The 18169-nt window shown below is 44.8% G+C and overlaps 1 protein-coding gene across 2 annotated transcripts in view; it reads right to left on the bottom strand.

The window, feature by feature from the left end:
* Window positions 1-18169, bottom strand: part of LOC124595918 (neither inactivation nor afterpotential protein C) — a 386219-nt gene that overhangs the window by 258845 nt on the left and 109205 nt on the right. For both annotated transcript variants that reach the window (XM_047134827.1, XM_047134829.1), the window contains exon 7: window positions 15344-15491. In XM_047134827.1, coding sequence (XP_046990783.1) covers window positions 15344-15491 — 148 coding nt within the window. The remainder of the gene's footprint in view (window positions 1-15343; window positions 15492-18169) is intronic.

The following is an 18169-nucleotide window of genomic DNA, read 5'->3' as shown; positions in this document are numbered from 1 at the left end:
ACCGTTGGGTTCAAATGGCTCTGAGCACTATGGGACTTAACTTCTGAGGTCATCAGTCCCCTAGAACTTAGTACTAGTTAAACCTAACTAACCTAAGGACATCCCACACATCCATGCCCGAGGCAGGATTCGAACCCGCTACCGTAGCGGTCGCGTGGTTCCTGACTATAGCGCCTAGAGCCGCTCGGCCACCCCGGCCGGCGGTACCGTTGGGCCTACCAAGGCCTGTTCGGATGGAATTTACACTCCTGGAAATTGAAATAAGAACACCGTGAATTCATTGTCCCAGGAAGGGGAAACTTTATTGACACATTCCTGGGGTCAGATACATCACATGATCACACTGACAGAACCACAGGCACATAGACACAGGCAACAGAGCATGCACAATGTCGGCACTAGTACAGTGTATATCCACCTTTCGCAGCAATGCAGGCTGCTATTCTCCCATGGAGACGATCGTAGAGATGCTGCATGTAGTCCTGTGGAACGGCTTGCCATGCCATTTCCACCTGGCGCCTCAGTTGGACCAGCGTTCGTGCTGGACGTGCAAACCGCGTGAGACGACGCTTCATCCAGTCCCAAACATGCTCAATGGGGGACAGATCCGGAGATCTTGCTGGCCAGGGTAGTTGACTTACACCTTCTAGAGCACGTTGGGTGGCACGGGATACATGCGGACGTGCATTGTCCTGTTGGAACAGCAAGTTCCCTTGCCGGTCTAGGAATGGTAGAACGATGGGTTCGATGACGGTTTGGATGTACCGTGCACTATTCAGTGTCCCCTCGACGATCACCAGTGGTGTACGGCCAGTGTAGGAGATCGCTCCCCACACCATGATGCCGGGTGTTGGCCCTGTGTGCCTCGGTCGTATGCAGTCCTGATTGTGGCGCTCACCTGCACGGCGCCAAACACGCATACGACCATCATTGGCACCAAGGCAGAAGCGACTCTCATCGCTGAAGACGACACGTCTCCATTCGTCCCTCCATTCACGCCTGTCGCGACACCACTGGAGGCGGGCTGCACGATGTTGGGGCGTGAGCGGAAGACGGCCTAACGGTGTGCGGGACCGTAGCCCAGCTTCATGGAGACGGTTGCGAATGGTCCTCGCCGATACCCCAGGAGCAACAGCGTCCCTAATTTGCTGGGAAGTGGCGGTGCGGTCCCCTACGGCACTGCGTAGGATCCTACGGTCTTGGCGTGCATCCGTGCGTCGCTGCGGTCCGGTCCCAGGTCGACGGGCACGTGCACCTTCCGCCGACCACTGGCGACAACATCGATGTACTGTGGAGACCTCACGCCCCACGTGTTGAGCAATTCGGCGGTACGTCCACCCGGCCTCCCGCATGCCCACTATACGCCCTCGCTCAAAGTCCGTCAACTGCACACACGGTTCACGTCCACGCTGTCGCGGCATGCTACCAGTGTTAAAGACTGCGATGGAGCTCCGTATGCCACGGCAAACTGGCTGACACTGACGGCGGCGGTGCACAAATGCTGCGCAGCTAGCGCCATTCGACGGCCAACACCGCGGTTCCTGGGGTGTCCGCTGTGCCGTGCATGTGATCATTGCTTGTACAGCCCTCTCGCAGTGTCCGGAGCAAGTATGGTGGGTCTGACACACCGGTGTCAATGTGTTCTTTTTTCCATTTCCAGGAGTGTAGTTTATTTTTAGATACCTGTGGAATTATATATATATATATATATATATATATATATATATATATATATATATATATACTCCTGGAAATGGAAAAAAGAACACATTGACACCGGTGTGTCAGACCCACCATACTTGCTCCGGACACTGCGAGAGGGCTGTACAAGCAATGATCATACGCACGGCAAGTCTTTCGATTTGACGCCACTTCGTCGACTTGCGCGTCGATGTGGATGAAATGATGATGATTAGGACAACACAACACCCAGTCCCTGAGCGGAGAAAATCTCCGACCCAGCCGGGAATCGAAACCAGGCCCTTAGGATTGACAGTCTGTCGCGCTGACCACTCAGCTACCGGGGGCGGACTGGCTTCCTACTATAAGTAAGGATCATAAAGTAATGAAACTGTGAATCTGTAAGAGAAAGAGTGTCAAAGCATTAACAAGCAATACAAGAACCTTGTAGTTCAGTTCTCGTGTGCTTCCAAACATAGTAAAGTACGTGTAATGAGATTGTTTCAGAATCAGAATAAGAAAAATTCGGAGCGAATTTTCTGAAGGAAAGGGGAAAGAAACGAATTCTGGGTGAACGTATTTTTTTTTTAATTTTTCACCGACAAGCACAGGGATGAGCTGTGACATGTTCGAATGCAGTGTCTGAATCGGTGAATAAGCCAGGAAGGAAAGCCAGTGCCGAGAGGTCTAAGGCGCTGCAGTCATGGACTGTGCGGCTGGTCCCGGCGGAGGTTCGAGTCCTCCCTCGGGCATGGGTGTGTGTGTTTGTTCTTAGAATAATTTACGTTAAGTAGTGTGTAAGCTAAGGGACCGATGACCTTAGCAGTTAAGTCCCATAAGATTTCACACACAAAAAGACACAAAGCCAGTGCTGCAAATAGCGAGGCAGACAACTGGAGCGTTTTCACATCACACTCGAGCAGAGAGCACAGAATGCGACCGTAGCAGAACCTCATTGCGACAGCACCCCAAGGTGAAGTAAGGCTGCATAAAACACACACACACACACACACACACACACACACGCACACACCACACACACACACACACACACACACACACACACACACACACACACACACACAAGAACGCCTGCGCAAGAATTGGAAGCTGCAGAAAGTGCCAGGCTGAAGACCTGGAAGCAACAGTTGGGACACTGCAGTTCGAAATAGAGGCCTGACAAGCCTAGAACACGCGAACAAATTCGCTTAGCGCCACATCATAGGCGTGAGCTAACCAGAGTTAATACTCGGATTTTGAAGCGCAGGAAGAGTCGGTACGACTGTCTTGTAAATTATATTCAATCCATGTCGAAGCTGTTCCGTGACGTACCACGTATCGCTCGTTTGATGACTTCAGTTACTGGAGACCAGCGACCAGTCCGATGCACTACACTGCTGTGAACTGCCACTGAGACCACCACTGCTGCTGCCACTGATGTGAAGACTTGAGTTACTCCTACAAAACGACCCACTGAGGGTCTGCCCGCTGCTGGTAAAGGCGACGGAGAAGTTATTTTGCACTGTATAAACCCTCAGAGTAAATGTTTTCACTGCTAACGCTGTGTTACTACTGCCCTCGGCGTGCCACCGGATCAGCACTAGGAGCTTCATGTCCTGCGCACTTAGAGATCACGATTCCCTGCATCTATGGTGATCTATGGTGAAGTTTCCAGGAAAACAAGAGTGGGTGAAGTTCAACTACTGCCATTAACAATTTTATCGTTTTGAGAATATTAAATTTAAGTGTCGATAATGAAATATTTTATTTCACCGGATCTCAGTTATTAATATAGAGAACTTACGGGAATGAGTCACATCACTAGTGGGAGTATATGGGTTTGTAGATTTTTGACTCAATGTGCACTCAATGTTATCGCCATCGACCGTAAAGGAGAATTTTAAATTTAGTCCTTTCCTTGTGTTCATTATGTAACTTTAACATACACTATGTGATCAAAAGTATCCGGACACCAGGTTGAAAATAGCTTACAAGTTCGTGGAGCCCTCCATCGGTAATGCTAGTACTCAATTTGGTGTTGGTCCACCCATAGCCGTTTTGACAGCTTCCACTCTCACAGGCATACCTTCAATTACCTGGTGGAAGATTTCTTGGGGAATGGCAGCCCGTTCTTCACGGATTGCTGCACTGAGGAGAGGTATCGATGTCGATCGGTGACGCCTGGCCTTCCAAAACATCCCAAAGGCGTTCTAAAGGATTCAGGTCAGGACTGTGTGCAGGCCAGTCCATTACATGGATGTCATTGTCGTATAATCATTTCGCCACAGGCCGTGCATTGTGAAGAGCTGCTCGATCGTGTTGAAAGATGCAATCGCCATCCCCGAATTGCTCTTCAACAGTGGGAAGCAAGAAGGTGCTTAAAACATCAGTGTAGGCCTGTGCTGTGATAGTGCCATGCAAAACAACAAGGGGTGCAAGCCACCTCCATGAAAAACACGACCATAGCATAACAGCACCGCCTCCGAATTTAACTATTGGCAGTACACACGCTGACAGATAACGTTCACCCTGCCATGGGATCGCCACATTGTGTACCGTGATTCGTCACTCCACACAACGGTTTTCCACTGTTTAATCATCCATTGTTTACGCTCCTTCACAAAGCGAGGCGTCGTTTGTCATTTACCGGCGTGACGTGTGGCTTATGTGCAGCCAAGTTTTGTCACCTCCCGCCTAACTGTCATAGTACTTGCAGCGAATCTTGCTGCAGTTTGGAATTCCTGTGTGATAGTCTGGGTAGATTAAACATTACGACCCTTTTCAACTGTCGGCGGTCTCTGTCAGCCAACAGACGAGGTCGGCCTGTTCCGCTTTTGTGCTGTACGTGCCCCTTCACGTTTCCACTTCACTACCACATCGGAATCAGTGGACAGAGGGATGTTTAGGAGTGTGGAAATCTTGCATGCAGACGTATGACACAAGTGACAGCCAATCACTTGACTACTTTCGAAGTCTGTGAGTTCCGCAGAGCACCCAGTTCTGCTCTCTCACGATGTCTAATGACTACTGAGGTCGCTGATATGGAGTACCTGGCAGTAGGTGGCAGCGCAATACATCTAATGTGAAAAACGTATGTTTTTGGGGGTGTCCGGATACTTTTGATCACATAGTGTATATATAGTGCTTGATTTGTGATGTTACGCTACGGCTGGCAGTACCGGCGATAACTCCGGCGAGAGAAAAAAATCAGAATCGTAGATTTTGAGCTGTGGTACGATAGAAGTTTTGCTCGGGATGAAGCAATGTAAAACAAATGATGTGTTTTAAATGTTCAGAAAAGCGTAAAAATATCGTTTTAAGGAGTCTAAATTAAAAAAAAGAAAAAATACCGTAATGTCACAGTACAGGAACCTCCGTTTTAGCAAATCTAGTACTGAACCTGATTCAAAATGTTGTCATCAGATGTGATTAAGTAGACTTCCCTGGCGTAATCACTGATGATACTCTCCTCGAGTATGTAGCCAGGTAATGTGTGATCTCGACACAATATTTCAACAGACCGACTGGTCGCCACCTTCAGGTGATTATACTGATGTACGATCTCGCCGGACAGACAAAGGTGGAGAAATTCATGAAACCTGTCTTCGAACGGAAGACTACAACAACGGCATGACCTTCCTAGAGATACAAGATCTCCCCTGTAAGAATGAAAACGAATTCCTCAAACAACGATCTTGCATCTGCGACCGTTAACTCAGTAGACACCGGTGCCCAAATCGAACCCATATTCGCCGGCCGGAGTGGCCGCGCAATTAAAGGCGCTTCAGTCTGGAACCGCACGACCGCTACGGTCGCAGGTTCGCATCCTGCCTCGGGCATGGATGTGTGTGATGTCGTTAGTTAGGTTTAAGTAGTTCTAAGTTCTAGGGGACTTATGACCACAGCAGTTGAGTCCCATAGTGCTCAGAGCCATTTGAACCATTTTTTGAACCCATATTCTATGATTTCGTGGAGGTTTTCTTTATAGTTTAACACTGTCACTTAGAGAAAAAATTGTATGGAATAGTGGACCGACTTTGTGATTGGATTGAACTGTTCGCAGCATACGTAAATTACATAGTGGTTTACACCGAAAGCTACATATGACTGTTTTCGTAAACGTACTATAATTGCAAACGATGGAATAGTGTGGCGAAATGCAGATGTGTTTGGGGACGATCGACGCTGGGTGCAAGTGTTAGCAGTTGACCTTCGATAAAAACAAAGGTAATACATTGAACACAAATAATCGAAATGACCCGTTGTTGTTTCATTACACGATTGCCGAACAATAACTGGAAACAGCCATATCCATTCAGTATTTGGCAGTATGCGAACGGAGCACAACCACATAAAACTAACATATGAAAGGTACACTATGTGATCAAAAGTATACAGACACCACCAAAAACATACGTTTCTCATATTAGGTTCATTGTGCTGCAACCTTCTGCCAGGTATCCATATCAGCGACCTCAGTAGTCATTAGACATCGTGAAAGAGCAGAATAGGGCGCTCCGCGGAACCGTGAGTTCGAACGTGGTCAGGTGATTTGGTGTCGTTTGTGTGATATGTGTGTACGCGAGATTTCCACACTCACACACATCCATAGGTCCACTGTTTCCGATGTGATAGTGAAGTGGAAACGCGAAGGGACAGCTACAGCACAAAACCGTACAGGCCGACCTCGTCTGTTGATTGCTAGAGTCCGCCAACAGTCGAAGAGGGCCGTAATGTGTAATAGGCAGACATCTATCCAGACCATCACACAGGCATTCCAAACTGCATCAGGACCCACTGCAAGCACTATGACAGTTGGGCGGGAGGTGGGAAAACTCGGATTTCATGGTCGAGTAGCTGCTCACAAGCCACATACCACGCCGGTAAATGCCAAACGACGCCTCGCTTGGTGTAAGGAGCCTAAACATTGGAAGACTGAACAGTGGAAAACGTTGTGTAGAGTGACGAATCACGGTATATAATGTGGCGATCCGATGGCAGGGTGTGGGTATAGCGAATGCCCGGTGAACGTCATCGGCCAGCGCGTGTAGTTTCAAAAGTAAAATTCGGAGGCAATGGTGTTATCGTGCGGTCCTGTTTTTCATGGAGGGGGCTTGCATTCTTTTTTGTTTCGTGTGGAACTATCACAGCACAGGCCTACATTGATATTTTAAGCACCTTCTTGCTTCCCACTGTTTGAGAGCACTTCGGGAATTGCCATTGCATCTTTCAACATGATCGAGCACCTGTTCATAATGCACGGCCTGTGGCGGAGTGATTACACGACAATAACATCCCTGTAATGGACTCGCCTGCACGGAGTCCTGACCTGAATCCTATAGAACACCTTTGGGATGTTTTGGAATGCCGGCTTCGTGCCAGGCCTCACCGACTGACATCGATGCCACTCCTCAGTGCAGCGCTCCGTGAAGAGAGGTCTGTTATTCCCCAAGAAAACTCCCAGCTCTTGACTGAACGTATGCCTGCGAGAGTGGAGGCTGTCATCAAGGCTAAACGTGGGCAAACACCATACTGAATTCCAGCATTACAGATGGAGGGTACGACGAACTTGTAAGTCATTTGCAGCCAGGTGTCCGGATACTTTTGACAACATGGTGTAACTGTTAGAATGAGATTCATTGGAAGGATCCTCAGGAATGGTAGTGCACCCACGAATGAGGTAGCTTACGAAACACTGATTCGACCAATACTTGAGTATTGCTCCTCAGTCTTGGACCGTAACAGGTAGAGTTGGTCGGGGAAACACAGAAGATTCAGAGAAGAATAGCGCGGTTCATCACTGGCTCTTTTGTAAGTGGTAAAACGTCACTGAGATCCTCACCCAACGGTAGTGCTGAGGTTACAAGAGAGGCGTTGTGCAGTTCGATGTTGTATGCTGTTAAAATCCTGAGGGTGTGCATTAGTAGAAGAGATAGTCATCGCATTGCTTTTTCTTACGTATATCTCTCGCAAAGACCATGAAGGTAAAAATAGGAGGGAATTGATCTCACACGGAAGATTGCCAATCGTAATTCTGCTCCTGCACCATTCGTCACTGGAACAGTAAAGGGGGGAAATGCTATCCATCTGCTACCGATCGTCATGTGGCTTGCAGAGTATAGACGTAGGTGTAGATGTATGAGTGGGTACGTATCTCTCCAACTGTCGTGCATGACCCACATTTCTCGATTTTTATACATAGTACAGTTTATCGTTTTCGTAGACCAATATTGCGACTAGGTAGGTAAGATAGAGAAACAAAGCTAGTCGCAGAGAACCCGCAAACGCTGTTGGGTGGCTTGGACAGTATGAACGTAGGGGTGGAATCAGAAGTAGCCGCAGAACGGCCGGAGCGGAAGACAAGGGGATTTCGGAGGTTCCGCTAACTGGGAAGGTTTCCGAAGCCCTCGAGTGCGCCTCGCGAAGCCGCAGAGGGTGTTAAGCCTGACACGCTAAAAGGAAAGAGAGCCCCAGCTGGAATTGGCAGTAATTTGTCCACGTGTTGAGCCTCGGCTAAGACCGGTCGCGTGGCCTCAATCGCTTTTGCCTTTAAGTGAATAAGACCGCGAGAAAGATGAAACTAATGTCGTAGATCTCATAACACACTTATCTACAGGTAACATGCGTATTATTCTTGGAAACATGCAAACACGTTAAGTACTGCAGTTTGTACAGAGGAATTGGAACGGCCGTTGGGTAGAAATTAAACGCAAATGACATACGGATCAGAACTTCAGTTCGTTGAAATCGAATCAATCATTCAGTCGTTAAAATAAAGTGTTTGTAGTATCCGTACGATAACACATGATATAAAATAATTTCGAAGGCAGTAATACAAAGACTTGCAGTAATTTTTGAAAATATCTCGTTGGAGGGACAAACTGGGTTCAGGAAGAGTTGGTTTGTTCAAACAACATATTTGTAATCAAACAAATTACTGAAAACCTGTAGAATTTACACAGTCAAATCACATTAATGTGGTTCAAATGCTTCAAATGGCTCTAAGCACTATGGGACTTAATATCTGAGGTTGTCAGTCCCCTAGACATAGAACTACTTAAACCTAACTAACCTAAGGACATCACACACATCCATGCCCGAGGCAGGATTCGCACAGAAGGTGGCAGCACTAGCTGTGGAGTGTATATAAAGTGTGTCAGGAAGACGCGGAAACCAGTGCAGACGTTATCGTAATGCAAAAACGAAGCGATTTATCTGACGTCCAAAAGGGCATGATCATTGGCTTCCAAGTGTGGAACCATTTCCGAAACGGCTAACATTGTAAATTGTTCGCTTGCCACCGTGGTTAAAGCACGAGTATATCAAGCTAGGCAAAATGGTGCTATCCAAAATCGGCGCCGAGACCATTGTAGTACACCACTGGCCATAGAAGACAGAGGTGAACGGCGGCTGTGGAGACGTATGCGGGCGAATAACCTTGCAATTGTTGAGTAATTGACTGCCCAGATGAATCAACGAGCTACCAACAGTAGTCCTCAACGACCGTTCAGCGAACGTTGCTATGTATGGACCTCCGTATCAGACGCCCATGCTAACTGCTATTACTTTAAGTGGACGTCCACTCAGTGACAAGTGACCAGATGATCACTGGCGTGTACGGCGTGAAACGTCTGAAAGCAAACATTCTGGAACAATTGTCGGGAGGCTCCAGGCCGGAGTCGTGGTCTGGGGAATGTTTTCGTGGCATACCATGGATGATCTAGGAGGCACAAAGGATCAACACAAGTATGTGTATATCCTTGGGGAGCAGGTGCACCCTTACATGCAGTCTGATCTCCTCCGTATGATAGCATCTACTAGCAGGATAATGCAACGTGTCACACAGTTCACAGTGTGGTCGCAATGTTCTAAGAGCACCAGGATGAGTTTACCATTATTCCCTGGCCACTAAACTCCCCAGATTTATACGCGGTCGACAAACTGTGAGACCACGTCAATCGGACGTTCGCACCATGGATCCTCAAGCGCGAAACCTAGTGCAGCTGGCCACAGCACTGGAGTCGGTATGACTCCACACCCCTGTCAGTACATTCCATGACCTCATTGGCTATCTTCCTGCACGTCTAGCACCGGTCCGCGTCGTTATTCAGGCCTTTGACAGGTGTTCGAATTAGTGTGACTTAACAGTCTATTGGCTACTTGAAATCTTTTGGCAGTGGGGCTGGAGATTTTAGACAGAGATATCAGATAGGAGAGGCGCATCACAGCACTTGCTGAGAATAATCCAACAAATGCACCAAGACTCCAAGCTAACCATTGCAGGAAAAGAGGACGTTGAAGTAACTAGAAATTTAGGTTTATTTGATATGAAGAGATAATGGCTAAAGAAATAGTTTTACAGCCATAACTCTTGCCAATGTTAGAACTCTTTGCTGATGACGAACGTCTTATAGATGGCAGCGATGATACCCTCCAAAAATCCATTTATAGATTAACTATTACTCCCGTGAGCGGTAACTTAACAAACTCGACCCAAAGAAACAAAAGTCATGGCCTTTAATTGTCAAGACCCAGTTCCAAACAAAATTGTAGCAAACGGCCAGAAAATAGAGACTGAATGAATTCTCTTGGTAGACAGCACATTCTTCACAAACGAAAAAGATATACAGAACAAAGTAAAAGATAGAATTGTATTAATGGGATCTTGAGCAAAACAATATGAAAATGTGAGGAAAGAAACCCTAAAAAAGTTCTTCAAAATAACGACAGTTCCATCTCTACTTTATAGCAATGAGATTCGGGAAACAACAGGTGGAAATGAACGAAAAATAAAAGCTGCGGAAGTGAGGTTTTTTTTAAAAAGAACTGATTATAGACCATCTGATGAGATAAGGAGTACCACAGTCAGACATGATCTAGAACCGCTAAGGTCATTGGTCCATCGACTTACACAGTACTTAATTTAACTTAGGCTAAGGACAACACACAAACCCATGCCCGAGGGAAGACTCGAACCTCCGACGGGGGAAGCCGGGCGAACCGTGGCAAGACGCACTAAGTGAAGTGCTGAGGTTATCCGTGAAAAAGTCCAAACGAACATTCAAGAAATGTAGTTGAGATGAAAAGTTACATCTCTTAAGTTGGTATGATCTCAATATTTGGCATGCCGCTGTGGCAGAGCGGTTCTAGGCGCTTCAGTCCAGACCACGCGGCTGCTACGGTCGCAGGTTCGGGTCCTGCCTCGGGCATGGATGTGTGTGATGTCCTTAGGTTAGTTAGGTTTAAGTAGTTCTAAGTCTATGGGACTGATGACCTCAGATGTTAAGTCCCATAGTGCTTAGAGCCATTTGAACCATTTGAACCATCAATATTTCTAGTGCAGTATTGCAGTAGTTCTCAGTCCACCGGTTTCCTAAAAAGCTCTTGCAGTCAGTTGTGTAGGACAGCAACACCACCCTACGAACACTACTTAAAAAAATCAAGGAAGCAGACATTAAATTCTAATTTTCGGTTCTACAAATATCCCTTCCTTAATTTTCGCTTGACCGATCCTTAGCAACTTCTTTCTCAAGTACAATAATCCATGTGAAATTTAGCCATGGCTTTCACAATGTTTTTGACAAGATCCAATTTAATGTGCAGCGGAGGTAGATACATATTTTTGGGGTTAACAAGAGGAGTGTTCACCACATTCTTAGTTAAAGCCGTACTTCATTTTGAATAAGCAGTTTTTCCGTAATAGTGTTCTTTTTTGTGTGTATTTTCCCACTCGCGTAGAAAGAAGCAGTACTTGGCGAAGCCGAATTGTATGGCGAAATGAGTTGCAGCTACCTTGAAAGCTCCAGTCTGTATTTCTCATAATGGATAATCGTGAGCCCGCATCTCGTGGTCGTGCGGTAGCGTTCTCGCTTCCCACGCCCGGGTTCCCGGGTTCGATTCCCGGCGGGGTCAGAGATTTTCTCTGCCTCGTGATGGCTGGGTGTTGTGTGCTGTCCTTAGGTTAGATAGGTTTAAGTAGTTCTAAGTTCTAGGGGACTGATGACCATAGATGTTAAGTCCCATAGTGCTCAGAGCCATTTGAACCATTTTTGATAATCGTGAGTAATGGTTTAAAGTTATATGTGTCGTTTTTAAATGCGCGATCAGGCAGGGAAGAAGGCAATTTGTTCTCTTTTTGTGGATAAGTACTGCTTTAAGACTAATTTTGGTGAAGTGTATGAAGAAGCGCCACACGTTTACACTTGGATCATGACCAAGTGTCTTCATGAAGGCTATCATTACAAGAAACTATGTCACTTTCGTTGGACAAATATTTGTAAAGACTACGTTGCGTTCACGGCGGACACACGCTTTCCTGTCGCGTAGAAGAAAATTCTATCCTTTTAACTTCTGCAGTTAAAAGCTCAGCCTGTTGCTTCGACAAATTTAAATCACGAACTAGATCGTTGAGATATAAAAAAAATGTGGCTCATTTGATGCACAATGGGCTTGAAATGTTGGATCGGCTTACATATCTCCTATGCTGTCTTCTATGTGTACTCATCTTCAATCGCTGTCAGTTTCTCAGGAGGCTCCGATTCGTCAGTTCTTCGCTGCGGCACACAAGCTTTATAGTAGCTGGAATATTAGGATATTGCACAGTTATCTTTGTTTTCAAGACTATGCTATCTATTTCTGTCATATAAAGACAACAGCTCGTTGTGTGTATCATTGGTTCCCTCCAAATCCTGGTAACAGCAAGGGACTGTGAATTGATGTTACTAACATTCTTGTCACGAGTGTATTACCTGAGGAACACCATATGTGGGGGGCCCAGTACGTGCCCTTGTCACCAACCTCACACCCGAAATGAAGTTCGTAGCACTTCTTCACAAGAGAATTAAGTTTCCAATTTTGTGATTTCAAAGTCAAGTCTCTACGGTTATAGCAAAAAAAAAAATTGCGCTATTGATACAGGTAAGAGGCATTTATTATTCTGAATTAACCAAAAACGCAAACACTTGCGAAATGGTCTCACGAGGAAATCCCCACTTAATCGCTACCTCGGAGGTGCTGTGTTCCATCGCTCGTGCGGTGACAATAACACCACTTTCAAACTCACTTAAATCTTGATAACCTGCCATTGCAGCAGTAGTAAGTGATCTCACAACTGCGCCAGACACTTGCTGTGTTATGCAGGCGTTGCCGACCACAGTGCCGTATTATGCCTGCTTACACATTTCTGTACTTGAATACGCATGACTATACCAGTTTCCTAGGCGCTGCAGCGTAGAACAATTGTGAGTAGCCCTGTATGATGCGCAGGTCAATCTCTCCAGAACGATTACAGCACCTCATAGAGCCCATGCTTCGACGTTTTATTGTAATTTGTGGCGGTTTTTCGTATATTCTTCTGGCGCTTATTATGCTCGGGGTAATCTGTTCTGTTGACCAACTAGCCAGTAGGGTTATAGGCGCACCGAGTACGAGTTATCGGCCTAGGGAGACATCACACGATTTGGGGCCTGTATAATTATCCTCTTAATATTTACTACTCATGATAGTAATCCAGCCCTGTATTAATAATATGTCTAACTACTCAGAAATTGCCGAAAGCGGACTCGAATTAACGAATCTTGAGTCGAATCACAACTTCCTAAGAGCAACTCACTTGCATGTAATAAATAAACTGTGATTTGCAAAAATATATCGTCATTCCTCTATTCAAAAGCACCTATATTCAATCCAACCGTCCAAATCAGTCATTTGGCAACACTACTGTTCAACAGAGTAAACCTTCCAGAAAAAGGTACGTAAATCACTTTCAACAGAAATGAAATTTCACGCCTTGTTTTTCTCCACAGTAAGGACAATTAGGCATCACTCAAAATCATTAACTAACCTTCACAATCAATCATTACATTTTAAAAATTACAGTCTAGCATGCTTGGCGCGGTACAAATCATTACCAATGCACATACTGATACGAACGGTGCCGAATTTTATTGGTAAAATTTATTTATTTATTTATTTATTTTTATTTTTATTAGTTTTACGCCTGAGGATTCTTTGGCGGCTGCCTCTTTCTCGCACGGCTGTCGGCTACCCGCTGCTGTTGATCAGCTACTCGGTTCACCGATTCCTCAACTGCAGCGGCGCCCCGTAACTTACTGTAAACATTCTGCAACAATTTTCAATTCATATTAACAACACGATAATTCCAACTTGTCCGGACAGTGATTACCCCTCTCAACTGTCTATTTCATTTCCCATTCCGACATGCTTACCCCGTTCGATCTCTGGGTTTAACAACTTAAGATGGCCGATGTAAGCGGACCGTCACACACCTCGGCGCTTAGATGAAATGTCACCTCGGAGACGGGTGAGTCGATACTTATACATCCGTAGGGATCACTTATACTGACTGACTACAGTAAGCGCAACGTTACGAGTTTGGAGAACTGGCGGAGGAGCCATTCGCTATGAAATTCACACCCAGTGAATTCCAATGACCTTTTGCCACTGTGCCTGATAGAAAAGGCTGAAATTCTTTCTAGAATGTGAAGAGCTTAGCTTTAATCACCAGGTAATGTTACTCTTAGGTTTAAAAGTATGTAAAGTATCTGGGAAAAACCAATATTTTCTTCTATTCGTAGATTAAGCGCAGGTGACTCCAGTTCCTGTTGTTGGAGGGCAACACCGGAATTAAAAGTGATTGGCTTGTTACTATCGAGAGTTCGATAGGAAGATTGGACCATCGAGAGTAAAGTAGAAGGAGCAGGAAGCTACTATTTGGAACATGGAAGGAATGTTTGTGAGAAATCCGGAGTGTGATTTGATGTGTGTTGTACCATGATTTGGTTTCCCGTATGGTTTTGTTTTTGATAAAAGTAAACTGCAACTAATTTAACTTCGAACATTGAGTATTGGCATTAGATTTATGGAACTTAAATACTAAACAAAATATATAAATGAGAATCATTTTTGAGAATGCCAGTAAGATAGCTTTCTTTTTTTGCGTTGTGATAATTACAATTTAACGAAAATACACCGTTAACTAGCAGAACAGTGAAAGTTTCTTATATTATTCTATTTATAATCAAATGAATTTCCTTCTCGTTATTGATAGAGTGATATGGAGTAATTACTCGACTTTGAAGTTCATCACGAGCAGTTTATTGTAAGTCGCAGCAGTATTTTGAACGGTCTCCCAAAGCAGCTATTAGTTCAGTAATATTAAAATAAGCGATCACTAAAGGAGGTTTTCAGCAGTTCATGATTTGTGTTGCGTATTGTTTGTATTTTCATGCATTGTAGTGCTTATTTTTGGCGGAGTTTTAAACATATTTTTGATAGAATAAAGTATATTTTGTTATATTTTGCTGTGTTCCATTGTTAATTGATTATAAGAATATTGGTTATCTTTGGTGCGGCAGAAGTTGGTTTTCGGGTTGGGCATTGTATAAATCGGATGAGTGCTGTCATCACCGCCAACCTAACGCCTGGTGTACCGGTGCAGCATGTTTCTAAAGGCGGCTTCGTGAGAATGAGATTTTTTGAGAGAAGACAAAATAAAATCATTTGCTTTGTCTCACCCTCGTTTCTAGAAATATTACACTGTAGCTCACAGTACGGCGGTAGCATCGTATTATAGAAAGGAAGATCCGTTCACGAAGCGTATCTAGTTTACGTATCACTACTTGCGGCACTTGAGGGAACTTACTCCGTGATGAAGTCGTTGTAGAGCTTGGACCAGTTGGCAGGCCTGTAGAGCATCGGCGGGGGGTTACGCATGATCTGGAAGAGCGTGCGAGTGGGGTGCATGTCCTGGAAGGGCGGCTTCCCGTCGCCCAACTCGATGGCCGTGATGCCTGTGGACACAGAATGCGTTAAGAGAGGTCAACGGACGAAAGCATAACGCGAAAGTTGTATAGTAGTCTAGTAGATTCCCGTAAACAGCATAGAATTGTTGCGTGGCAATACACTACCATTACGACTGCTACGACAAGAACGATAACAAATAACAAAATTTAAGGAATGAGCTTACGGAGTAGAGTAAGTAGACTGCGTGATTAAATTTGTGGACTATTAATCACAAGTATTTTCCCTGAGGCCTGGAAACTGGGACAAATTAAGCCAGTGCCTAAAAAGGACAGCGCCACAGCACCCTCTGACTACCGCCCCATCTTCCTTCTTCCTGCACTATCAAAGGCCTTAGAATATATAGTTCATGACCAGCTCACCAACTACCTAACTACTAACAACCTACTTGACGGATACCAATCAGGTTTCCGTAAACATCGGAGCACAACATCCGCACTGATAAATGTGACAGATGACCTGAAACTTGCCATGGACAGACAAGAAGAGACTATCATTTACTCCTTAGATTTCAGCAAAGCATTTGATACTGTCGACTTCGACATCTTACTAGCCAAACTTAGCGGTCTAAATTTCTCACCGAGTGCAGTGCAATGGTTTCGCTCATACATGACGTCTCGTCAGCAACGCGTCCTGTCTGGGAATATAAAATCACAATGGCGGCAGGTAGTGTCAGGCGTTCCCCAAGGCTCAGTATTAGATCCTATACTCTTCCCTCTGTATGTCAATGATGTGTCATGGGTTCTGACCTACTGCAAATATCATATGTATGCTGATGACCTTCTGTTGTACCTAAGTGCGAAACCAAGCTATCTCAAGAAAGCTATTGAAAATTTCAATACTGATCTCGATGCACTGTCAAAATGGGCACAGGACATAGGTCTAAAACTAAACCCATCTAAAACCCAAGCGGTACTTGTTGGTCACTCTAAGCTCATTAGCCCAAAACATCGGGAATCCGTACCACCTCTTATCCTAAATGGAACAAATATTAACTTCTCTCCCTCAGCAAAGAGTTTGGGAGTAATAATAGATGAAAATCTAAATTGGACAGAGCATGTAACTGCAGTGTGCAAAAAAGCATCAGCATCCCTTCATGTCCTACAAAAATATAAAAAACTTTTCCCTTTCGATCTGAAAAAGAAATTAGTACAAACGCTTGTACTCCTAATCATTGACTACAGCGATATTATCCTACAAGGCCTCTCTCAGGAAAATTCCCGACGTCTAGAACTGGTCATGAATGCATGCGTCCGATATATCTGTGACGTTCGACTTTTTGATCACATTTCACCAGCATATGCAAAATTGTCCTGGCTGCGTGCAGACAAACGCAGAGATTTCCTTACACTCTGTCTCATCTACTACCTTATAAATGTACACTGTCCCTCATATCTCTCCTCGTCCCTAACGCTCATGTCGGAACAACATGACAGAAACACACGTTCCCATTATAATAAAATCCTCTCCGTTCCACTGCATCGCTCAGTCACCTTCTCCAAGTCCTTTACAGTAGCGGGAACCCGACTCTGGAATAACCTCCCTCGTTATGTTAGAGAACTTAAAAGCATGTCCGGCTTCAAAAAACAGTTAATGACGAATCTACTTAAGCAACAGTAATGCCTTCCTCTGTTAATGAATGCACTTCACCTCATTACTTCCCTCTTTCCCTCTCCTTAAGTCTCCCTTCCCCAAAACTCGCTGTACTAGTAAACATCTACTTTACACACCAAGATATTAATGTACATCTGCACAAACCTTCATTACTATTGCCAATCATTCTCATGTTTGTCATTATTATTTGATTTTTTTTACTGTTATTATTATTGCTTTTATCGTAATCTGTATGTATAGTAACTGTTGTAAAAATACTGCCAGCATTTACTTCATTAAGTCTTAGTCATGTTTATCATTATTATTTGTTTTTTTTACTGTTATTATTATTATTGCTTTTCTCATAATCTGTATGTATAGCACCTGTTGTAAAAATACTGCCGCATTTATTTCATTAGGTTTTAGTCACTACTCTTTATTCATATTGTCACTAGAGTAAGCTAATTTTCTCATTTAAACTATGGTCATGATGTAACTCTGATGTGTGAAATTCTGCATATGTGGAACACTGGTCCGATGTAAGAGAGGGCCTGATGGCCCTAATCTGATCAGGTCAAATAAATAAATAAATAAATAAATAAAATAAATATTTGGGGATACAGGTCCCTCTTTACCACCTGAAGAGCAGGAGTGATCAGCGCAGCCACTCTAGTACGGTTAGCTGTAGGAATTACAATTTTACTGCTGGAGACACACCACTGATGCAGGAAAACTAATGGAAACTCGCTCTTTAGTCCCATTCTGTGACAGGCCCTCGCCGATGCCGTTTGACGTTAGATCACTCGTAAGCATTAGCACGGAAGTGTGCCACCAACTTAGCTAGTAGCATGCACTGGCCTCCATTACCTTGGAGTCGGATTTGCTTAGAGTCATGTCGGTACCAATATGGTGGCGTCGCGAGATGATACACGCTACTACCGCAATTGCTGAGACAGCGCTTGCAAATAATCCGCTCTGCGAGCCGACTGCTCTCCACACGGCGATGCTACTTGGACAAGAGTTGTCGTATATGCCGCCCCTTGCATTCCGATATAGTTTTCTGTCATCATGAACA

This window comes from Schistocerca americana, chromosome 2 (genome assembly GCF_021461395.2).
Source record: "Schistocerca americana isolate TAMUIC-IGC-003095 chromosome 2, iqSchAmer2.1, whole genome shotgun sequence".
In the NCBI taxonomy this organism is placed as follows: Eukaryota; Metazoa; Arthropoda; class Insecta; order Orthoptera; family Acrididae; genus Schistocerca; species Schistocerca americana.
The sequence above is the reverse complement of the archived record's forward strand: the minus strand, read 5'-3'. Positions and strand labels throughout refer to the sequence as shown.